Raw genomic sequence first — 25300 nt, 5'->3', positions numbered from 1 at the left:
AGTTTATGATTGCACATTAAATTCAATTGCTCCTAAATTTCTTTAGGAGGCTGGTGTGGAGACTGTCATCTCCAGCCCAGTGCCATCCATTCTAGCTTTCCCCAGGAGTGCAGACAGACCAGCCGCCTTCATAGTGTACACTAATTAATTTATCTCATGCTTGTGATTTTACGGCGCTTAAGTGCTGGAGCATTTCTGTTTATTCTTCTCCCAGCAAAGCACCTCACGCTGCACAAAGACCATGAATCTCTATTGCAAATGCTGTTTGTCTTGCGCTAGGGAACAGCCCGCCGGCTGCCTGTTGTCTTGCTGGCATGGCCTCTTTCAGCCAAAGTAACACATCTATTAATTTATCCTTAATGACATTTTGACATTCCAATCAGTTCATCAGATGTTCCTTATGCACGACTTCTCCCTTGCGGCCGGGCCAGGGTGCCAGGCCACTCTTTCTGCATAATGCATGAGGCCGATGCTCCACTCAGTACCCGCTGACAGGCAGACACAGCTGATGTTCACAGACCGCGTGCTCCTACCAGCCCTGCTCCCGACGACCCACACCGATGCTCTCAGAGACGTTTCTCTGTGTTTGCACCTTGATGTGTTGGGGAAGCTGATCAGTGCAAGGGGAGACGTCCTAGTTCACAAACATACATGCAACAGTGTTATTGGGAGGAGGGGGGGAGTAAGAGTGTCTTAAACCCTTCCCACACTCAAAGGATTTAAAGCAGCTTTAATTCCACTAATTCAGGTGGAAGAAGGGCCAATGGCAAACAGCTCAAATTTCGTTACTGTTGCTGCTACTTAAAAATAATGATTGCAAAGACATTCTGATAACAATGGATATCAAAGAAGAAAAGAAAATTATCCTTAATACCTCCCATCTAACACTTCAGCACAGTTATACTTTCTCATAGTGGTAATCACCATTTTATTTGCTGCTGTGTTTTTTTTAACTTAATGTAATCCAGTTAGCATTTTTCCATGTTGTTACAGAGTTTTCATTTTTAATGGCACTCCATCATTTTAATAGCTGCATAATACTCCATCCGGGGGATGCACCATAATTTACTGAACCGGTCCCCTCTCGTTAGACATTTATGAGGCTGTAAGCGTTTGTTTGCTCTTCAGGAAAGGAGCAGAGCTGCCTGAGGGAGAGAGCAGGGCTCTGCAGGCTGCAGCCCCGGGCTCAAATCCCACCTGGTCCCTTCACCTGCTGTCTGAGTTTAAGATGAACCCTTCTGGGCCTCAATCCCTCCTCTATAGAACCAAAGAATTTGTCACCACCTTACAGTGTTGCCGTGAGATTACAGATATGTTTAAGGTACCAAGCAAATGCTGTATCTACGAATGTCAGTCATACATTCCTATGTATTTACCACTCATTCTCAACCAGGGGCAACTCTGCCCTGTACTCCCATCTCTAGGCAGTGTCTAGAGATATTTTTAATAGGAGTTGGGGAAGCTACTGGCATCTGTGGTAGAGGTCAAGGGTGCTGCCAACCATCCTGAAATACACAAGACAGACCCACAACAAAGGACAGTCCCACCCAAAATGTCAATAGTGCCAAGGTTGAGAAGCCCCTGGAACAAATGAAGCCGAGTTTTCCAGTGTTCTCTACATAACATGTGTATTTCCTTTTTTATTATTGCATTAGAATAAAGTCCCAGGGAAATGGGGTATCCTGGGTCAAGGGTATATTATGCCTATTGACAGTTTCAGGAGTGGAGTGGGGTGGGAGATGGGAGTAAGATTTAAAGTGACTGATGGAGAAAAGACAGCAGATACAAGGTATGTGTTCCCAGGGGGATGGGAGATGACATTCAGTAGTTCTCAAAGTCAAGGACCAGCATCTCTGAGGAACTTGAAAATGCAAATTCACGGGCCCTACCTCAGTCTCACTAAATCAGAAACTCTGAGGGTGGAACCCAACAATCCCCATTTTAACAAGCTTTCCGGGTGATTCTGACACTACCTCAAGTCTGAGAAACACTGCCATGCGCCGTCTGCAGAAAAAGGCCAACTTGTAAAGTAGCGAGTAGGACCTGTTCAGGTTTGGGCAGTTTGTGCAGAAATAGATTCAAGTGTCAAGTGTAAATCATGGGGATACTAAAACATGGGACAGAGCAACAATAAAGGAATTATAAGTGCCATTCAGTCATTCAGTAAACATTGTTGAAGCTTTTACAACATTGTGCCAAGTGCTGAACAAGGTGCTAGAGGAAATACAAATATGAGCTAATGTATATTATGTAGATTATTACAATGAAGGGTGATTGGGAGGGGCAGGCAAAAGACTAGGAGGCAAAAAAGATGAAATTAACATTTCTTATTTCTAATCACCATAGTAACTCCATGATGTAGGGCCTACCAAATACCAATCTACAGATGAGGAAACTGAGTCTTTGTCTCATGGGGATGGAGGCCTGATTGTGATTGCACAGCTGCTTAGAACCAGGGGCCCAAGTCCGTGGTATTTCCATAGCACCAAGAACAGAGGGCCGTTATCCTCGCCAGGGGTTGGGGCTCGGTGGCCTGAGAGCACTCAGGGCCGTCCCCACTGTCTGAATCACAGATTCTGTGCCTACGCTCCTAGGAGGCATGTATTCCCTTCTCCTTGCCTGTTACTCAACAAACACTTAGATAGAGCTTATCTGGTAGGTGACTGTCCTGTTGTAAGCATTTCAATATTTATAAGTCAGTGTCTACTGTAAATGGCTGTGAGGCCATTCATTATGATCATTCCTATTTTACAGATGAAGAAACTGAGTTATAAAGAGGCTAAGTCATTGGCCACATAGCTAGTGAATGCTGCAGCCAAGATTTGAACCCAGTTAGTCTGGCTCCAGAGCCCATGCTGTTCCCACTGAGTTCTGCTTCAAGGGGCAATGTGGCCATAGGGAGGAGGGCCTTGCATCTGTCTTAGGCATTCTCCTGTGCTGATCCCCCTGCCAACTCCAGAAGGTGGTCAGACTGGGTCTGGCTCTGCCCTTAGAGGAAAGAGTTTGATGTGAGGAGAGCCATCCAGTCAGGGAAGACAGAGAGGTAGCCACAGGTAGAAGACAGCAGAGACAGACAGATGGAGGCACAGACTTGGAGAGCAAGACAGCAGAGAGATGGACAGGGCAGGAGTGGTGGCTGAGATCCCTTAGCCTTTCAAATTGTAGTAAGATCTACTGCTGTTGCTCCTATAACTGCCCTTCTGGTGGAAGCACAGAGAAGCCCAAGGGAGAATGACAGGGTAGGAAAGGAAGGACTGCCAGCTATGCTCCAGAATTGGTGCCCACGAGAGGTCATGAGCAGACAGGATGTGCATTGCCTGAAGGATGTGAATGATGTGAATGTGAGCTCTCTGGCTGCTCGTGTGTGTGTGTGTGTGTGTGTGTGTGTGTGTGTGTGTGTGTGTGTGTGTGTGTGTGTGTGTGTGTGTGTTGCCTGGAGATGCAGGGAGCTATCTGAGAAAGCCTGGCTCAAGGACAAATAGGTATGGGTCCTTGGCTGAACCTGACATACAGGGATCTTAGAGGACATTTAGAAGCATGGCTGCCTGGCTGTCCATGGTAACTCAGTGAATTATTTGGAGACCCAAGGCTGAAGACATTCTCTGCCTCACTCTTTGATCTCATAGAGTTGGGATTTCATTTCAATCCAAGTTATTAGGAGAATTAAAGAAGTTAATACACTGTATTTGTGAAAGCCTTGAATAGTGCTTGGCATGGAATAAATGCTATATAAATGCTTATTACCTAAATGAAATAAGATTAGGATTTATTGTTTCATGGTCATCGTATTCATTTCCTAAGGCTGCCATAGCAGAGTATCCCATACTGGATGGTATTCAACAACAAAATGTATTCTCTCATTCTCTCACAGTTCTGGAGAATAGATGTCTGAAATCAAGGTGTCAGTGGGTCATGCTCCTCTGAGACTCTAAGTAGAATCCTTCTTTGCCTCTTCCTACTGGTGGCCAGCAGTCCCTGGCATTCCCTGTCTTGCTGCTACCTCACTCCAGTCTCTGCCTCTGTCATCCCTTGGCATCTCCCTGTGCATCTATACAAATTACCGTCTTCTCGTAAAGACACCAGTCATATTGGCTTAGGGACCATCCTAATGACCTCAGCTTAACTTGATGGCATCTGTTAAGACTCTATTTCCAAATAATGTCACATTCATAGGTACCAGAGGTTAGGATGTCAACATGTCTTTTAGGTGGGGCACAATTAGGTCAATAACAGTCACTTTAAAAGTATCAGTTCTTTTTAAAAATATATATTTTTTGTGGACTTCAGAGAGAGGAAGGAAGAGGGAGAGAGAGACAGAAACATCAATGATAAGAGAGAATCATTGATCGACTGCCTCCTGCATGCCTCCCACTGGAGATCAAGCCCTCAACCTGGGCATGTGCCCTGACTGGGAATCAAACCACGAACTACTGGTTCATGGGTTGATGCTCAACCCCTAGCTACATCGGCCGGATAAATAAAACATCAGTTCTGGCTTTGGTTCTTCGATGATAACTCCACCTTATAGTGAAATCAACACCCAGAGAGGTAAAAGGGTGTGTCCATGGTAACTCAGTGAGTTATTTGGAGACCCAAGGCTGGCACCCAGATCTCCAGCCTCCTAGTCCTTCATTCACTGATGAAACATGATCAGAACTCTTTTTTTAAAAATTCATTTTTATTTATTTCAGAGAAGCAGGGAAAGGGAGAGGGAGACAGAAACATCAATGATGAGAGAGAATCATGGATCAGCTGCCTCCTGCATGCCTCCTACTGGGGATTGAGCCCACAACCTGGGCATGTTCCCTGACTGGGAATTGAACTGTGTCCTCCTGGTTCACAGGTTGATGCTCAACCACTGAGCAACACGGCCTGGGCTGATAAGAACTCTGGACTCAACATCAGGGTTCTCAAACTTTAGCATGCATTAGAATTACTCACCTGGAGTTTCTGATTCAGTAGGTCAGGGATGGGGTCAGGAAATTGCATTTCTAATACGTTTCGGAGTGAAGCTGATGCTGCTGATGCAGAGACCACACTTGGAGAACCCCTGATCTTCATCAGTGGTGCTCATGCCTGATGGCACATTATAATCACCTGGCAAGCTTCTAAAACCCAGATACCCAGGCCACACCCCAGACCAATTACATTAGCATCTTTTAACAGTTAGTAATTGTTAAAGCTCCCCATATGAGTTGTGTAGTCAAGGTTGAGAAACACGGCTCCAAAATATATCAAAGAATGTTTTCAGAGAACAGCCATTCTTCAGAGCATCTGCTTCAGAGGATTTGTATTTAATACATAATGAGGTCATTTAAATCAACATGGCTGTTTCCTGTATTGAAAAAATATCATAACCAGAGAGCATTAATTGAGTGCTTACTACTAGTATGTGCCATGCTCTGGGGAAAATGCTTTGCTGGTCACTTACCGTTTAATCTCCACAGCCATATTCCAGATGAGCACTGCTGAGACATACATTCTCAGACGGGAGGCCACTGTCATGCCGAGGGACTAGTCACTTGCAAGAGCTCACACAGCCAGTCTGAGGTGGAGCCAGGTTCTGATGCCAGGCTGCCTGGCACCAAAGCCAGTGTGTTAACTGCTACTCCACCCTGACTCCTGACATAAGAGAAAGGGGCGTGTTCTCCTTTAAACCCTGCACACATCCACACCCTTATTTACATATTGACTCTGACATGGTGCAGCCCGGCCCCTACCTCAGTGATAGCAGTTGTGGGGTCAGTGGGGTTTGGACTCCTGAGGCTGCACTGCATTCATTAGGGACGAGAGCCATGTATACTGTGGACTGAATTTGCACTTCTGATGTCATCCGAAAAGGGAGGTGGGGGAAAGTTGGAGCACGTGTCCTGAGCTCAAAGGCAGAAAGCAGGGTGGGTCCTGTGGCTTCCACCAGGGGGCTGTGTGCCTTGCCGAAGCCCCTCTCCTCTGTCTGGGCCTCACTTTCTCCTATAAAATGAGAGGATGGCTCAGTTCCTTTCCAGTTCCACGGTGCAGCATTAAAGATTCAATCATGGATCCAAGCACAGCAGCATCCTAGCTTCAGAGAGTATGAAGCCAGCTTTCACCAGGAGTGGAGTCCAGCTGTGTGTTGTCTTGGCCACATCCTATGGGCTGGGATGGCCTTTGAGGTTCCGATCTCTTGTTATCCTAGGGAAGTCTGTCCAGGGATGCGAATGGAGGATGAGTCGGGGGAAGAGCCCTATGGGGAAGGGAAAGTATGCCTGGCTAATGTCTCCCCAGGAGACTTTGTGGCTCTTCACATCCAGGGAATAACCGTTGGTGGAACCCTAAGACTCTTCCCCTGATAGACCTGGACCTCCTGTTCTCAGCCCAGAAGACATTCAAGGGTTTTGCAGAATCCAGTTGCTGGAATCCCCAACTTCCTCTCGTCCAGGTGGTTTCTCAGTCTCTACTTGAACTCCTCCAATGAGAGGGAGCTTTTTACTTCCAAAAGCCTAAATAGGGCGCCGGGCATATCTGGCATTCCACATCATGGTCACCTTCTGCCCAGCAGCCCCTGGTACAAAGTGGGTACTCATTAAATATTTTTCCAACAACTTAATGCACAAAGGGGAAGAAACTAAAGATGTTGGGAAGGGGACGGTGACTTCTAAGAATTGGGGAAATTTGGGCTGGATCTTAAAAGATAAAGAGACGGTTGCCAAAGGAGAACAAATGGCAAGGGCAATTCGGGCATTAGGCACTTGCAAAAGAGACCCACACAGTTCTACTTTGCTAGAAATGTCTTCCTTTTGTCAGGCCAACCTGATTATAATTCTGCCCCCTGGGGCCACACGGTGCCAGAAGTCAGATGTGTAAAGAGAACCTTCCTGAATATTCCCTCTCCATGAAAAACATGTCTGTTTCGGCCACTGCTCCTCTCATAGCATGACTTCAGAACCCTTCACAGCCCTGAGGCCCCTCCCTGAGCCATCCCACCTGCCGCTCTCCCTTATAAAGAGGTGCTCAGAATAAACCACAGGACTCACGGGCCAGCTCAGGCACAGCCCTGCCACCTGCCCTCACTCAGCTAACAAGCAAAGGTCAGAGAGACCCGGGAGTGATCTGTTAGAACAAAGAATGTCAAGAGCTGCAGCCATGTCACACTGTCCCCACCTGTCAGAAGCAGTAAACTTCACATTACTGCGTCTTAAAACATTCCCCAGTTCTAGAAATGCACCTGCAGAGGAATACGTAGGCTTCTGCACACTCTTTTTCCACCAGCTTTTGGTACCCCCTGCTGGTGAAATTGTGTGATCCAGTTGGCAAGAATTTCAGAACAAGGAGAAAAAGAAAAATCCAAGTTTGTGAAGTCACAAATAAGTGAGTCTTGAAGGATATGAGGATTCCATAAGTTATAGGACCATTCCCTGTATCACGTGACTATCTTAAGAGGTTTTTGTTTTTTGCTTTTTGTTTTACATCTATAGCTGTGGCTCTTCTGCAGGCTCTGAGGAAGGGGAAATCTCTGACTTTTGTGAACATTCCATTAATTCCTCGAGCATCCCAAGAGTTCTGTTGACAACCACAGGAAGGAAATTTTAAGTTATTAGCCAAAAATATTCATAAGTATAAATATTCCAGGTCACAAAATAATTTCATGCAGGTTTTTCTTCCTTTTTTCTTGTATGTGTATTTTTCTAAGTGGTTATAATTTGCAGTCAGAGTAGGATGACAATCTTTCTACACTTCAGATTGTAGGGTTTTAAGTATAAATTTGTGCAACAGATTTGAGCACCAGTTATGGCACAGCCGCTCAGCAAGAAACTAGAGTAGGTACAAGAAGTCAAAAGCCCTTCATTCAAGAGGTTCTTGCCCTGGTGGGCGGGAGAGTTGAATCACTGTGTGTGGACTAGTCAAGTGCTTAGACTGACATGGCAACAAGGCCTCGCTTGATCTCCTGCCAGGACGCAAACCGGCTATTAGGTCTCTCAGAGCTTCATGTGTTTCTCCTCCTTGGCTTTTAACACCTTCGTGATTTTATATTTGTTCTGTATTATCGGTTTAGTGCCTGTCTTTGCCATTCATCTCTGTTCTATGAAGATCAAAGTTATGTGTAGTGATTTGTCATTGTGACCTTCTTCCATCTAGCAGACATTGGCACATGTAGGTGCTCAATAAATACTAGTTGAATGGCTGAGTCAACCAAGCAGAGAAAAGAGCAAATATGTTTAGGGGAAATCTCAACAAGATATGACCCTGGAATGCCACTGAGCCTTGCAGGATGAAGAGGTGGTGGCCAGTGGAGAAGAATGGGGGCATGTTTAGGAAATAGTATTGAGGAATGGGTGCAGAAGGGAGATGAGTAATTGGTGTTTCCTAAAAAGGAGACAGGTATGAAAGAGAAGGCTGAATTGAAGCTTGGAGCCACAGTCTGAGGGTCTCATATGGCCTCCTCACTGGTTTGGATTTTCCCTTCTCTTAAAAGAGAGGGGAATCAATTAAACTCGATGGCAATAGGAAAGGATATAATTTTTCCTTTATTACCAAGAGGATTTTTAATACTTAAAATTTGAATTCTGATAAAGTTAGGTCCCCAAACTGTGATTTTATGTTTTATTTCCTTCTGTATTCCCTCCATTCCCACTTTGTAGCATGTGTACCTGTTGCCGACACACCTGTCTATACCTTTTTAAATTGTTATAGAGCATCATCATCATCATGAACAGGTAGCATTAACCATGAACTACTAAGTACTAGGGATGTCATATGTCAGTTTTCACAACTCAGTTAGTTGTCCAATTTTTAAATACGTGTTTTGGAGAGGCTCAGTGTTTCATATATTCATCCAGGTGCTCAGAGCTGCCCAAACATTTCTGCAAAATGCCATTCATAGAAGCAGCGAGGCTGTTTTTTATTAACATTATCCCTTTGGAAAGCAATGATTTGTGCCAAAGACAGCTCTCTCCATATTATTTTACCCTGAATGGAATGAGATTGGTTAGGAGTTCTGCCCCCAAGGAAATATCAAAGTCTCCAATACGTACTCATTTATAGTTTTAAAGTTTACTTTTTTATCAAGTTTCCTTTTATTTCCTCCTGGGGCGATGTGAGCAAAGCTCGGGTAGAGGCAAAGGATCTGATATATATCTTCTCAAATTTATGACTAAGAAGGTCACATATACATTTTTAAACATATTCCTTTTTGATAATAAATGAAGAATAAAGCTTCAAAATGTCATAAGTAGCAGAATTGCTCGTTTTTCTTTCGTTGGCGTTCCCCGCTCCCTGTCTGATTGCCTGTGGATGGTGAGAAAAACTGATCCAAAGCTTCCTGGCCTGTTGTTTTTCTCTCTGCCTGGAATAGTTTCACTAGGGGAACAGTATGCTTGGGGCCAAAGCATTGTAAGAAAGATGCATTCCTACCCCTGAGTGCCCAGCTTTCCCCAGACCAATGGGTGGAAAGAAAAGATAAAGAATTCCATTTTAGACTGCATCTGTATACAAACTGTGGCCAAAGGAGGGAGGTAGAATCACTTCTTTTCTTCTGGGTGGGGATTTCCTGGAGCAGATCTACTCTCCATGCTTCTCCACTCTGCTCTCTGTTTTCAGAACTGGATCCATAGGGACTCCATGTCACTGGCTTCCCATTGGGCTCAGCTAATGAGAGCCTCCTCAGCTAGGAGGTCGGGGGAGAGGAGAGGAGGTAGCCAGGCCATTGATGCCTCTGGTTCAGGATTAGCTGGCTCCTTCAAGAGAAGGCCACTTCTATGCAAGTGGCCTCTCTCCTTTTGGGTTCTATTGACTGCTTCCTCCCCTTTCCTTCTGGACACACAAGTGATAGACAGCTCTTCAGTCATATATTATACCTTGGGTTCCCCTACACCCATCTCACCTTTGTTGGTGGTTCTTCTATGCCAGTGATGGGGAACATCCAGCCCATGAAACATATAAGGCCCGAGAAATCATTTGGTCTGGCCCTGCCAAGGCATTAGGGGTGAGTTAATGAAAGTTTGACCAAATATAGAGGCTAATTTTTAAGTTGACAATTTTGTATGGCCCAAGTATGATGTTATAAATATTCAAATGGCCCTTAGCAGAAAAAAGGTTCCCCACCCCTGTATAAACTCTTCTCAAGTTACACTCATTTAAGTGTACCATTGGTCATTCTTCTGTGTGATCTACACCTAAGTCAAGGGGCCCATGCAAAGGAGGATGCTAGCATAGTGTCCAACTAGAATTGATCCTAGATGAACTGCTCTCAAACATCTCTAAGTCCAGGTTTATCCTTTCATTTAATACCTCTTCTGACAGGGAGATCATTACCTCTTGAAACTGCCTATTTCATAATCAGAAAGGCTCAACTTTGAAGAATTATTTCTTATATGGCACTGAATTTGACTTCTCTGGGACATCTGTTCTTCTCTCATTGAGATAGGAATGACCAAGATTGAATTTGAAACCAAGTTCTGTGAAAAATGAAGGAAGACAACTAGGAGAATTTACTCTTGAGATTTTACCTGTAGCCTTTCATATCATAGGAAGGAACATAATAACTTCATAATTTAGGTGCATAAATGTTGGGAAAACCCAAAGGGACCATGCTGCCTTTTAGACACATTTGAAAACTGTCATATGAAAGAGGGCTTAGTCATATTTTTACATCTCTGATGATAGATCTAAGACAAATCAGTTAAAACTTAAGGGAAATAGATTTCAAATCCATGTGGAGAACAACTTTTAACACTTTAGCATTTTATTGAGGTGTCAAAGTCTTCATCATTTGATATAACTTGGGAATTTCACAGTGGGGCTGTTGGAGGGGGATTCAAACATTGGAATGTAGTTGGTCCAGTAGCGATGATGTTAAAACACGCATAGCAGCTGTGTTGGGTGTTCACTATGCTATATGTGTTTCACACATTGTCTCTTTTAATTCTCATGACCCTTTGAGGCTTGTCCTATTATTTGCCACAGTACACAGAGGAAGAGTTTACTGGCATAGAGGTTAAGGAACTTGCCCTGGGTCATACAGCTGCCAGGTGGTAGAGGTAGGATATGAACCCAGGTCTGCCTGATGTTAAAACTAATGGCTTTAACCTTCAATGGACAGTGGCAGAATAACCTGGGGAACTTGGTGGCCATGCAAAGGTCCAGGCACTGTCCTACCTCCATGAGCTTGGGCCTGTGTGTGTGTTCAGCTCTCCAAATGATTCCAATTTATACCAGAGTTTGAAAGCACTGCTCTAAACTAGTGTTATCATAAATGCCCATCTGGTTCTGAGAGTCTGTTATGCCTAAGTAAAAAGCTAACATCAAGTTTAGCTTTAACTTTTCTCCTTTTGAGCTACAAGACTACCTAAACTCCACCCTCACCCACTGCCAACCACCAACCCCTACTTCAATCTACCATTGTTTTCTTAGTTATTTCATGAGCTCAATTTCTGAGAAAGGTCAGACTCCATTTAAATCTCATTCAGAGCCATGGGAACAGAAAGATCAATCTGGCCTCTCATGCCTTTGACAGGAGAGTAAGGGAAGCATCTTGCTAGTTTCACCGAATTCCTGTTCTAAGCTCATCCTGTTCCAATAACACACCAAAGTTGGGGATGAGGCAGGGTGCATATCATATTTCTGAATAAATAGAAGCCATTAATGGTTTTAGAAGGATTTAGGTTTATTCCACCTTGACACTGGAGGACCCATCTTGACTCTGTTGTTGGAGACTGAACCAGGTTTGTGGTTGAGGATGATGGGTGGGGAAGGAGAGCAATCTGGTCTTCTCAATGCAACTGGCACCATCTGACTGTGATTTTTTCCCTTGCACATGTCCCAAAGGAAGCTGGCCAAGAAGCAGAAGGAGACACAGAGCGGAGCCCAGAGGGAGATGGGGCCTGTGGCCTCGACCGACAAACCCACCACCAAGCTCAGCACCAGCCGCAATGATGAAGGCTTCTCCTCCAGCTCTCAGGATGTTAATGGATTCAGTAAGTTGAGCCCACTCAAGGGAATATCTGTGGTCCTGCTTGACCCTGGTACCTCTGCTGTGGACCCCTCACAGTGGTCAGGTGCTGCAGGGCATGGGATTGGGGTGCTTTCCTGGGATGGCCCAGGATGAAAGTTCTTCAGAGAAAAAGTTGAGGCCACCCCTCCTGGGGTGAGAAGGAGAATTTAAGAATTGCCTTAAAATGGGGGCAGCCATTTTAACTGCTTATGGCATAAATAAAGACAGGTTAAAACTAATAATAGTAAAAAAAAAAAAAAAGGAGGAGAAAGACATGGTTATGTACGTAGGGAGAAACATGCCATATTGAATTGAGTGTCTTAGAGTTTTTAAAACAACGTTTGATTTAAACCACATAAGGTAGATGAGCCATGGATTATTACTGTATCTGTTTTGAATGCTTAGGAAACTGAGGCTTAGAGAAGCAACTTCTCTCAAGTCCCAGCACTGATGAGTAGCATATTCAGACCTGGAAGCTATGCCTTCCAAACCTTGGCCAGTTCCAAGCTACAGCCAATGTTCCAAGTGGCATTTAGTCAGGAGCACCTGAGTCCTCACGCAGAGTTAATACAGGACCCCGAACCAATAGAAATGGCTGAGATTTCGGGGTTGACCTTCCTCCAAAGGGCATCCTCCAGACTGGTGACCTAAAGTTACCTTGGTGATCAGACTCAAGAGAACTGATTTTTGTTCGGATCTTTCTGTCGGCCAGTTTTGTTTTTTTCTGGGTTTAATGGAATGCAGGAAATCTAAAGGAATGTGAGCATGGACAGATGACCTCCACACGCTATGTCAATGACAAATGGAAGAAACCATAGTTTGTAAAAATCACTTTGGATGTGATCAGTTTGGGATGATTCAGATCTATGAGAAGATGAAAAAAGAAAAGAAGCAAATGTTTACCGACCGCCCTCCTGCTCACCACAGCCAGTGTTATTGTTCCCATTTTATAGAAAAGGTCTCCAAGGCTCAGTGTGTTGTGCTGACCTACCCTGAGTTCCACCACTAGTTTCTGATGGACCCAGGATCTGAGGGTAACTTAGACCCATTGTTCTTAACCTCCTATTCAGCCCAGAACCAACCCATCCAAGGCAGTTTTCAAAATATGCATATCTGGGCTCCAGGCCTTACCCACTGAATCAAAATCTCCTGAAGGAATAGATGTGGGCTTTGTAAAAACCACTCAGCGGGTTCTGTAGGGGCCCTGCTTAAGAATACTGAACTTCAAGGGCAGAAATGGCTTTTTCAAATATTGATGTGCTGCCTTGGGAAAGAGAGATTAGTTTTAAACTTATAAAAAACTTATTAAAAGCTTGGGGGGGGGGCAGTAAAATGAATACTCTTATAGCCTTTGTCTTGATTCACAAATTGCTCATATTTGTGATATTTGCGCTCTCTCTCTCTCTCTGTCTCTCTCTCTCTCTCTCTCTCTCTCTCTCTATATATATATATATATATATATATATATATATTCTGAACCATTTAGAAATAAGTTGAAGACATCATGACACTACCTCCAGAGAATTCAGTGTGTATTTCCTAAGAACTAGGACATCTCTTCAATATAACCACAATGGACTTATGCAACCCAAGAAATGTAACCTTATTTCAGTACCTAATATACCAGCCCATAGTTGAATTTCCTCAATGGCCCTAATATTTATTATTATTATCATCATTATTATTATTTTAATCCAATAAAAGTGAACACATTATATTGGTCATCATGTCTCTTCAGCCCTGTCATCTAGAATAGCCCTCACACCTGTATTTTATTTTTCAGGATGCTGACATGTTTTTAAAAGGTAGACCAGTTGTCCCATGGAATATTCCCCAATTAAGATTTATCTGATTTTTTCATCATGATTACATTAGGTTAAACATGTTGGCAAAAATACAACAGGTGATTTCATGCATATCTCCTTGCCTTCTATCAATAGACACATGCTGTCACTTTGCCCATTATTGATGAAGCTCAGTCTGAGCACTTCTTGTAGTTGAGTAATGGCTTTAAAGACAAAGTCTAATGGCACATAGTGATTATTTCATGAACAAATACTTAGCTTTCATTTTTCTCAGAGTGTACAGCAAGTTTCTAGTCTGCCAAACCATGAAGCCAGTCCTTTTCCATTCTCAACCAAGGTGAATTTCTGGGACTCATACATTCCCTGGGGTCTGGGAAAAGGGGATATTGGCATGGGCAAGGAGAGGGAAAGAAGAGATGAGCAAGGAAATGGGCTTGGTGTGTCCTTACTGATCCCCCCAGCCGCTGGCTGTATTAACTTGTCACTGACTTCCCTGCTTTTGGCCCAGGGGCAAGTCTAGCTGATGATACATACTGACCAAATGCCACCCATTTGCCAAAAACCTTTCGTGTACAGGCCAGTCTCTGTGCACACTTTTTTTGCACTTAGAAGAATGTCCTTGGAGAACTCTGAATGACAAAAAAATTATGGTCAAAGACACATGACAATCATTGTTAACTCAAAGTTGTAGGTATGTGACCTTAAGCTTTCTGACCTGAAATCAAAACCTGGGTAACACCGATTTCTTAGATTTTAAGGGGAAACATCATCACCCTCTTCCTCATGGGCCAAAATTTAGACTCTTAAGAAGAAAGCACCTGCCGAAACCGGTTTGGCTCAGTGGATAGAGCGTCGGCCTGCGGACTGAAGGGTCCCGGGTTTGATTCCGGTCAAGGGCATGTACCTTGGTTGCGGGCACATCCTCAGTGGGAGGTGTGCAGGAGGCAGCTGATCGATGTTTCTCTCTCATCGATGTTTCTAGCTCTCTATCCCTCTCCCTTCCTCTCTGTGAAATATCAATAAAATATATTTTAAAAAAAAAAGAAGAAGAAGAAAGCACCTAAGACTGAGGTGGATTAGCCATCCAGAAAGGAACAGGCAGCATACTTTACAGAATCTAATCAGATATTTTAAAGTCCAGAGACACTATTTCCAGATGACTAATATGTGAATTTTATATATACTCACACAGAGTCATATATATATATGTGTGTGTGTGTATATATATATATATATATATATATATATATATACTCAGTTTAATTATACTGCTTTTTAAAAAAGACAGGAAAAACAAATTTCAATTGACACTATACTCAATTATTAAGAAATTTTGCATTTGTTTGAATCAATCAACATGTTAGGATTTAATCTATGCATCTAGTGTCCTCAGGCTATAGCTACAAACATGCTCTGGGGTTCTCCTGAGTGCCCTGGAATGCATCCGGTACTTTTCCAAGTGCCTTGTGGAACCACTGGAATAAGATTTGAGGGAGAAAAAAATATAAGTAATGCTTATACTGGAGATGTTGAAATTGCTTCTGAAACCACCCTGCTGTATATAAAATTGAATCTATTTTTGAGGCATTAGGGAAGTGACTGTCTGCTTCTGCAGCAGTGTCTTTAGGAGGCCCTAGGATTATTTGCAAATGTTGAGGAAGCATTGGGAGAAGCAGAGCACAAGAATAGATGTCACATTGGAAAAGATTAAAGATGAACGTGCCCCGAGCAATTATTTCATTATTGAACAGGTGGGCTCTGACCTAATTCAAACTCTGCTTTTCCATGCAAACGTTTATTTTCTGGGGTTTTCTAGTCCAAGTCACTGCTATGCTAAGTTCTGCAACATCCATTCACTCAAGCCCCCCAAATTTGGATGGCTTGGGTGATGGGGCTTTGTCGGGTAGGGCCATTGCTTTGACATTCTTGAAAAAAGGAGTCCATGCCATATTTCAAGGACAAACAATGTGCATTGTTTTCAATTTAAAGAAATGCTGGCTTTAATCGAGTAATCTGATTTTGATCTTATTGCCCTGTGTGCCTGGTTGTTTTTTTATTTTTTCTGAGATCTTTCACTCACTGGGGTTGTTTCCTGGGTCTTTTTTCTGGGCTTTCTTCTTAGATCACTGCTTAGATCGTCATCTTTATATCTTTTATTCATGGTGTCATCTTCTCCTTGTTCATTTTCAGGCCAAGTCAGAATGCTTCAAAACAAATCCCTGTTGAATCCCTATGATAGGGACTTTGGTTGCCTGCCTTTCCCATACGACATTTGACCGACTCCCTTCCTCATTGGGTACTGTTAGTTAACTCTGTCTTTATTTTTATGCTTCCATTCTGTGGAGTGGTTCCATCTCTGGTGGGTGAAGACAATCCAGGTCAAAAAAGGGTCAGGCACTGGGCCTTCAAGCTCTCTGCTGAGTAAGGAAACGGGCATGGCTGAGGCCTTGGAGGGGAGATTCAATGGCCATTTCTCAGCACTTAATATATGCCTGTCCCTGTGCTATGAGTCTCAGGCACAGTTTGGGGAAGGGGATTATTGCAAAAGTAAGTAAAATGGGGCATCGTTTTACAAAGAATAAATGTTTTCTCTTACAAGTTTTTCATAGCTTATGAAAGTACTTTTGCAAAGGAGTAATAAATTCTATTCTTGTACCATGAGATAGCTAGCAGGTTTATTATTGTCCTCATTCTACAGATGAGAAAACTGAGGTTCAGAGAGACTCCATGCCCCACATCACACAGGCACTTGCACAGTCATAGTGAGGATCCATCTCTCCTGATATCAGTTAGGTGCTCTCTGCCTAGTTCTGCAAAGAATTTGGGGAAATATCCTATCAAAGTACCTAAAATAAGACAGCTGTTAGAGAAATAAATAATCAGGATCGGGAAAACATAAATGAACACAAGAAGGTCAAAGACAGGTTATATTAAAATGGAATTTATTATGTTAAAAAAGTAATCTAACGATGCAAGCTGGTAACTTTCAAATTTCAATTTGCCTCTGAGCTTCCTAGTAGTGAAAGCCCAGAGAGGAAGATAACTTTTATTGGCACTCACTAGATCTCACGCTTTATACAAACCCCACTCTTAAGTCTCCTAGGAACCCCATAATTAAATAATATTACCATCTTCTAAATGAGAAAATGTAGTTTCAAAGAATTGAAGTAAATAAGCTCAGAGTTGCACACATAAAGAGTGCAGATAGGATCGAAAGCCAAATTGTATTATCTGGCTTCTCCTGTACCACCAATGGCAGCCCACCACTCACAGGTCTCACTGAGTGGGGCCACTGAGGCTGGGAGCGAGCTCAGTTCCACTTCTCTCCCGATGGTCAGCCAGCTTTTCAACCATGTGGAGAGAAGCCGCGGCCACAGCTGTGTCCTACATGGAGGCCTGGGGCAGGCCCTGGCAGAGAGCCAATCAGATCCCCACGAGGTGCCAGGCTCTGAGATCAGCATGTTCAAACACGGCATCTTAGTCCATTTTCACAGGAACCCTGTACAATTGGTATGTTTGTTATTAGCCCCAGTTTACAGTTGAGAAAACTGGTGCTCTGAAACATTAAAAGACCTTCCTCGAGTCACATGATGAAGAGATAGTGAGGTCTGGACCCCAAAGCACATGTTTTACTTTCAAAACCAAGTGCCTTTGTCTTTCCTCTCACCTTTAGCTTTCTCTCCACCTCAAAGCTAGCGACGGAGAGAAAGGAGATCAAGATGAACAGCCTTGCTGCCTGGGAGCTCAGGGCCTTACCTTGGTTCCTCTGTCCACTTCAGAGCCTGAACTCCTGGGGCATTGGATGCTCTCACAGGAAGAACCTGTGGGAATTGTCACACAGCTTCTTAAGAAGCTGGGATTGTAGACAGATGGTCCCATCCTTGGGCGTTCCTGAGCTGGTCCAAGCCCTGTAGGTGGACAGAGAGATGAGCATGCAATGACCCCTGTCCACAGAATGCTCACAGCCTAGCGGCACAAACAGATGGTTCAGCAATGAGCATCTTGACACAGCCCAACAGGGGCTGCAGTAGCAGCCTGCACTAAGAGCCACCAGACCCTTCCCCTGACTTCATACCTCCAGTGTGACTGAACATATACCTGGTAGGCAGCACGCAGTAGCCTTAGGAGATATTTGCTGCTGCTGAGGAGGGTGGGTCCTGACGCCTGATGCCCCACCTGTCTTTCAGCCCACAGACCACATAAGAGTATTTCCTTACAGGCAGGTATGGAAATGTTCAAGCTTATACCCCATGAAGTGGTTTGGCAGGGATGGAGCAGGCAGGGGGAAGCACCAGGCAAGATTTTAACCTGATTATTTTAGAAACATATTATGTAACTAAAACAATTCAAATGGAGAAGACAGATCATGACATTTTCAATGTAGTGAGGATTGGCTGGGGTGATGGCAAACTCCCGAGGAAGATTCCATAACCCTTTCAGGAGGATGGTGAGCCAGCTGCAGAAATGGGTCTCTGGAAAGATTGGTCTGACCGTGGCCTTCCCGGGAGAAATGATGGTTGTAATAGCATGCCATGTTAAGGATTGCTAATGACACCTTCCCTTTGTTCAGGAGCTCCTCTGGGGCAGTCATTTTGCTAAGCGCTGTTCACATATTATCTGTAATTTTCAAAACATTGCTACCAGGGAGGAATTACTGTCTTGATGTCATAAGTGAGGAAACCTAAGCTCAATGAGGTTAAATACATTTCTGCTGTCCCATCCTTGTAATACCCCAATTTAACCTTTCACTCTTTTGCTTAAAATCCTTCAGTGCTTCCCCATTGCCCCTGAGGTAAATCAAGGCTAAAGTCCTCAGAATGAATTCCTGGGCCCTTCATGGTTGGTGACCAGTACATATGCTGGCCATTCATTGCTCAACGATCTGGCCCATTTGATACTCATTGAGATTTGTTTGGATGGATAAATTAATGAATGAATGGATGAATGAGTAATGGAACTGGCATTCAAACTAAGATTTTCTAGCTCCAAGCCCATGTTTGGTTCCAATTCTTCTGGTAATGAATTCTGTCTTCTTTTAAGCCAAAATCTTCTCTTGTAACTCCCATTCATTCATTCCTGGTTTTGCACACAAGTATGTATTGGTCAGCAACCATATGCTGGCCCTTGTCTGCCCTCTGGTGTCACATGGATAATGAATCCAGACTTTCTCTTCCTGTCTCTCCCACCCCTCCCCCAGCTGTTGGACTGCTGCCACCTGTATGCCCTGGAGGTCCTTCCCTGAGGCTAAGCAGTCCCCACATCAGCCTTCTTCTGGATACATTTCTTTTTTTCAATCTGCTCAAAATCTTGAATGACACCTCTGTTTCCATTTGGCCTATGTCTATGTCCAAGACAAATATGACCCCCTACACGGGGCTTAATTGCTGCCATTACCCTCCCGCTGGATTCCAAACCTGGGTTCAGAATACAAGGCTCATGTTTGAATTAACCTCCAAATGTCTATCACGTATCTACCCAACAAGGCTGACTCATTCAGCCCAGGGGAAGATGAATTTGAGGGCCCAAGTAAAGGACTCTATATTTCATCCAAGCAGAGTCTTCTTGTGAGATTTGACCCTGTTATCCCAGCGTACTGAAATATTTTTGATTTCTGATTATTTCAGCCAGTGAGCTCACTTAATCCTCCCAGTTTGGGGCCTCAAAATGTAATAATTATTAATGTTCATAATACCAATTATCATCTATTGAGCATTAATTGTGAGCCCATTTCCAGCTGAGAGTTTCATATGCATTATCTTATCTCATCAGTATGTTGGGAGGATTAAATAATTGTTATGATTATCCCTGATTATTTATAGGTGAGGAAACTGAGGTTTAAAAAGTGAGGAACTTGCCACAGACTTCATAGCTTTAAATAGCTGAGCTGGAACTTAAACCCAGGTCTGTTTGACACCCCTAAGCCCACAGCCAAGACCACTCCACTATGCTTCCCTTTGTAAGGTAGATGTATTATTCCCATTTTATAGAGAAGAAACCAAAGTCCATAGATGTTGAGTCATTTGCTCAAAGCTGTGGTTCTTAAAATGTGGTCCCCAGATGAGCAGCATCAGCATCACCTGGGAACTTTTCATAAGTAAATTTTTGGGTCTCACCTCAAACCTACTAAACCCCAAGCTCACTGTTTGTAACAAGCCTTCCAGGTGATGTTGATGCATGTTCAAGTTTGAGAATCCTAGTACATGGTAAAGCCCAGGACAGCAGCTTCCAAAGCCCTGATTCTCCATGTGCTAATTTGTCCTGACAACAGTAGAGTGACAGGGACACTGGGAGAGGAAGGCTGTACCTCCCCTTTCTCGGAGTGGATTCACTGAGGAGACATTGACATTTAGAGGACCTGAAGGCTGCTAAGCCTGTGGATAGCTGTGAGGTCCCCTCCAGAGGTCCCCTCCCAACCATCTCTGGAACTTTCTCTCCTTTTGTCTGAATATCCTAAGAGTCAGTGTGGAAGGAGTGGAAATTTACAAGAAAAAGCAATCATGAGTCACACAGTGAAACCAAGATTTCAACAGAACATTGTGAAGATGATTTTTTTTTAATGCCCAAAATTCTGTTTGCAGGGACAATTATATTTTCTGGGTGCTCCAGGATTAAATTGAATCTAGGAAAAGAATTGAATGTTACAAGCTCGCTGCCTCCAGTTTTATCGAATATTTTACAGGGGTTATTGAATATTTTGTGATCATCCACTTGGTTGACAGATTAAAGGGCACACTTATTAAGTTCCTGGTAACTCAATATTGAATGGGATTGTTTATTCCTGGGAAGTGAAACATGGAAATTTAAGTAGCCTTGAAAAAGTTGACAAATTATCCATCACAAACACTAAGGCGTTAAATGAAGACAAGTTTCAGAGAAGGATATTAGACTCAAAAAGGGATATCATAGATCATCAAAACCAAAAAGTTACATTAGACACCATCTGATCCAACTCCTCATCTTAAAGATGAAGAATTGAGTTTTCTCAGGGTCATTCATTGAGTCACTAGCAGAACCTGGCCTAGAATTGAGGGCTGTGATCACTCTAGTCCCTGTCCCATGGTCTCCTGCAGAAGACTAAACTTTGGTTAATAATGGTTTGTCTTAAAATATTTTCTGTAGACCCACAATCTGATTTCTACACAAAACAGATCCTTCTATAATTGAATTATATTTTTCATTTCCTGGTTATGGGAGAAGCTGAGGTGTTCCTTTAAGTATTCATCAAATGCTGACTATATACCAAGCAATGTAGGAATTTTAAAGTTAAATAAAACACCGTGTCTGCCTTCAGGAATATTACTGTATTCCAAGAGGAGATTTGGAAGTGGATTGGTTTTAATTAATGTGATAAGTGATAGAGAAAAGGAATGTATAGTGCCCCAGAAACACTGATCAGAGCACTATGCAAGGAAATGGATTTTGATTTGAAGGAGGTACAAGAGGAAGATTGTCCCAGGTGGAAGTGACAAAGGCTTGGAGGTGTAAGGGGCATGGTGGGCTCAGAGAAGGGGGTTTGAGGCACAAGGTGCTCTGTTTTAAGCTCATATGGCCAGAGATGTGGAATCTGCCTTTGGGACTTAACATTTGTAGCCTCATCAGATTCACTTTCCAGGAAATTAGAGTGATCCTAGTGTTAGGTGCCTTTGCATGTTGTTGGAACCTGGCCTCCTGTTGTCCTGATTTGTATAAGTTCAGGTTTGCATGATAGATAAGTAGGGACAGCGTTTTATCACCTACAGGCCTTTCCTTTGTGAGCTGGTCCAGGCATTGCTTCTCAATACCCTTCCAAAGAGACCTCAGTAAAGCTGCAAAGCTGAAGTTGCTTTTGACAATTTATGCCAGGCCTCTATATCTTGAGGAGAAAATAGAATTGTTCTGTACACCTCACAGGTGGTCCTGAATTACAACAGGGCGCTTACAAAGTGCTTGCTAAAGTAATCAGGGATAAAGAAGTGATGTTGAAAATGTAAATACACAGTTGCTAGGTAGCAGAATAAACCCAGCTTAGAGATCTTTTTCCCCTCTCAGCTCAAAGCTACAACCTTGATAAGTTGAAAACATAGCTAATAATTCAACTAGCTAACATTTTGTGAGTAATTACTGGACAAAGCACTTTTCATGCATCATTTCATTTCATGTTTTCAACAACTCTATGAAGCAGGTTAGGGAAACTGAGCTCAAAGAAATTAAGTAACTGGCTCAAGGGCACACAGCTACCAAGAAACCAAACCTGGGTTTGGACCTGGGTTTATATGGTTGACTTATCAGCAGCCCATCCTTCCTGAAATACTTTTTTGGCTTGACTTCTACTCTCCTGGGTTTCTTCTTCCTCCCCAGCCATTTTCTAAGCTTCTTCACTAGTTATTCCTCTGGTTTCCATCTTCTAACCATTGAAGCATCTCATTGTGAACAAGATGGTTGAAGACTTTGCCATGAATAAGGAAGCTGAGGCACAGTGAGATGAAACCCATTCAGTGTGATGCCCAGGGTCACTCAGCAAGTAAATGAAAGATCCAGACCATTGAACCAGGATTTACATGTGAGGAGTGCCGATAAAAAAGCAATCAGTAAAAGCGGAGGGCAAACAGGGGACTATAAAGGGGGCTGTGCGGATGTGGTCCAAGTGCAGAACCTCTGGTCATCCACCTGGGCCCTGAGATGGAACTCAGAGTGTAAGAAGGAGTCAATGGATTAGGTGGCCTCCTGGTTGTCTACTCAGCCTGGATTATGATAGGATCTCAGTTTTGTGTTGTTGTTTTTAAGAGAGAGGGTTCAAGGGAAGAAGGAATGGAGGAGAGGAGGGGAGAAGAGGGGTGGGGAGGGGAGGGGATGGAAGGGGAGGGGAGAGGAAGATAGAGGGAGATATGTGAGAGAGACACATCAATTGATTGCCTCCCACAAACGCCCAGACTGGGGACAGGGATTGAACCTGCAACCCAGTACATGTCCTTGACTGTGAATTGAACCTGCGACCCTTTGGTTTTCAGGCCAACACTATAACCCCTGAGCAACACCTGCCAGGGCAGGATCTCAGTATTTAAAGCAGAATTTTCTGATTCAAAGCAGAAATTTCAAAGAGCCTGAAGTCTGATTTATATGTTAGGGATTGGGGGTGGATTTACATACCTTAGAAAATCAATGAAGTCATATGGTTAACTCTACCACAAAGGTCAAGGAGCCCTCCTAAAGTTCTTGCCCAGGTGGAAGGTTGTCCCATGGCCCCAGAGGTGGGAAGCAGATATAAGATAGGAATTGGAGGTTTAGAAAGGGCACATCTTTAAAAAGTAGCATTTGAGGAAGTGGAAGAAAAGATTAAAGGGCCAAGATTAGGCAAAACCCCTATGTCCTCTGCATTACCATTGCCATCATCCTTTGATGGTCTCCTGCTCATTTCAGAAGGAGGGTGTCCTGATGTTGCTTACTCAGGCTGGCTTTCGGTGGAATGCTCTTGACTGTTTTGAGAGAACTACTCACATCACATCTAATATATCTCTTACCCAAGCCTACCTCGAGAGTGGGCGTACATCAAGTGAGAAGATCCCCTAACCAAATTACTAAGTGTTGGTGACACACACAAGACAAAAGCAGTTCTACTCTCAAAAAGCCCATGATGTGAAAGTGAACACAGGCAACAGTGATATGACATGATGTAGTAGAGAGATGCTAGTGCCTGGTGAGAGGAAGCTGTCCTGGCCCATTAACCATGTGACTCATCTCCACTCAGGTGGTTTGCTTTTCACCTTAACAGCCATGTGAGTTGATTTCCTAATTTTATGGAGGCTGCAAATGAAAATAAAAGTTAGATATCTTAGAACTAAAACAGGAGGTGATAGGTTAGACACAAGAGTAAAGGTCCACTCATCAGTATAGATTCATCATGACATGTCCCTTTGCCTTACCCTCTACATCAATTCAACACCAAGTTTGGATTATTCTACATCTTCAATATGTCTAGAACCCATCCACATCTACTGCTTCCATCCTTGTCCAAGTCACATGATCTCTTACCTTAATAAGATCTGTAGCCTCTAAATCAGCTATTTTCAACCTTTCTCATATCATGGCACACATAAACTAGTTACTAAAATTCTGCAGCACACACAAAAAAAATCTATTTTTTGCCGATCAATTGACAAAAAAATAGCTATAATTTTTATTCATTCACACCAGGCAGCTATTGTTGTGTTGGCTTTTGTCATTATTTTATTTGACAATCTAAGGGAAAAGAGGTCAGTGCCCCTGACTAAACAGACAGCTATTGCATGTTTTAAATTTTTGCAGCACACCAGTGTTGAAAATCACTGCTCTAAATAAGCCTCCTATTCATTCTTATCATTCTGTAGTCCACGTTCTTCTTAACAGCCAGGGAGAGCTATTCAGGGTGAATCTAAGCATGTTGCCTCATCCATCCCTGACTTCTGATTGTTCTTAAGCTACAAACCAAAGTCCTCATCCTGACCTTTCTTACAGGTCTTGCCCAGCCATCCTCTCTAGGTTCTCACATCTCACTGCCCCTTTCTCTGTGGGGTCCAGCAGTGAAACTACCTTCTTGTTTTGGTGCTTCCCCTTTTCCACACCCCTTCTACCAAAGGACCTTTGTTTATGCTGTTGTATCTTGAGCAGGGTGGGCAAACTACAGCCCACAGTCCAGATATAGCCCACTCTCTGTTTTTGTAAATATTTATTTGAACACAGCCATGCTTTTTTTTAAAGAATAGTCTATATGTAGCTGCTTTTGTGCTATATCAGTAGAACTGAGTAATTGCTACAGAGACCATCTAGCTCACAAAGCCTAAAATATTTACTCTCTAGTCCTTAACAGAAATGTTTTCCAACTCCTCGTCTAGAGCACTGGCTACACCCACACTCTGTCCCCAAATGACTCTGTTAGCTCTCAACTCATGGATTTCTTCCATTCTCCACCACTTTCTCCCCAGACCAGATTGGATTTCATTGTTAGGTGCTGTCATAGAATTTTGTTCCCTTTTTTCTCAGCACTGACCTCATCTTCCAAATGGGTTTACTGAAGGTCCAACCCCTGTGACAGATGGAAAGCTCCAAGGCGGCGGGGTGGCGGGGGGGGACCAGTTATGTCTTGCTTACTATATCCCCAGCATATAGCGTGGTGTGTTGCACAGAGTGCCCCCCCCCCCAATTCTTATTTAGTTGAATGCATAGGTGGATGGATGTATAGACAGATGGGACTCAGGCATAGCAATCCTGTATACTAAGTAAGAATAAAAAAAGGATATTTAGAAAGCCTGGTACAGCTTACACTACATACTGTTGTCCTGTTTTCTGCATCCAGAATTGAGTGCAGACAGAAAGGAATCAAAGAATACAGATTTCAGCATGTCTCCCACCCCTGCCACCAACCCCTCGTCTGTCAACACCAACGGGAACTTTACAAGTTTCTTTTTATGGTTCCTGCAAAACTGGGAACTGCTACTCAAAGTGTCCTCAAGTAGTCAACCATTGGCTGGCCTGGGAATGTGATCTGATCGTTTCTCCGGTCAGGGAGAAAGGG

General features: G+C 43.4%; 1 protein-coding gene across 19 annotated transcripts in view; it reads left to right on the top strand.

Moving 5' to 3' along the window:
* Positions 1 to 25300, top strand: part of PTPRT (protein tyrosine phosphatase receptor type T) — a gene marked incomplete at its 3' end in the record, with an annotated part of 976718 nt that overhangs the window by 846092 nt on the left and 105326 nt on the right. For 14 of the 19 annotated variants that reach the window (XM_080686646.1, XM_080686642.1, XM_080686645.1 and 11 more), the window contains one exon: positions 11803 to 11951. In XM_080686646.1, the coding sequence (XP_080542772.1) occupies positions 11803 to 11951 (149 nt within the window). Of the gene's footprint in view, positions 1 to 11795; positions 11952 to 25300 lie in introns of all 19 variants that reach the window. The other 5 variants (XM_080686655.1, XM_080686649.1, XM_080686656.1 and 2 more) reach the window with 1 other exon arrangement.

This window comes from Plecotus auritus (genome assembly GCF_963455305.1).
Source record: "Plecotus auritus genome assembly, chromosome: 8".
NCBI classification, from domain to species: Eukaryota; Metazoa; Chordata; class Mammalia; order Chiroptera; family Vespertilionidae; genus Plecotus; species Plecotus auritus.
This window is presented reverse-complemented; position numbering and strand designations above follow the sequence as displayed.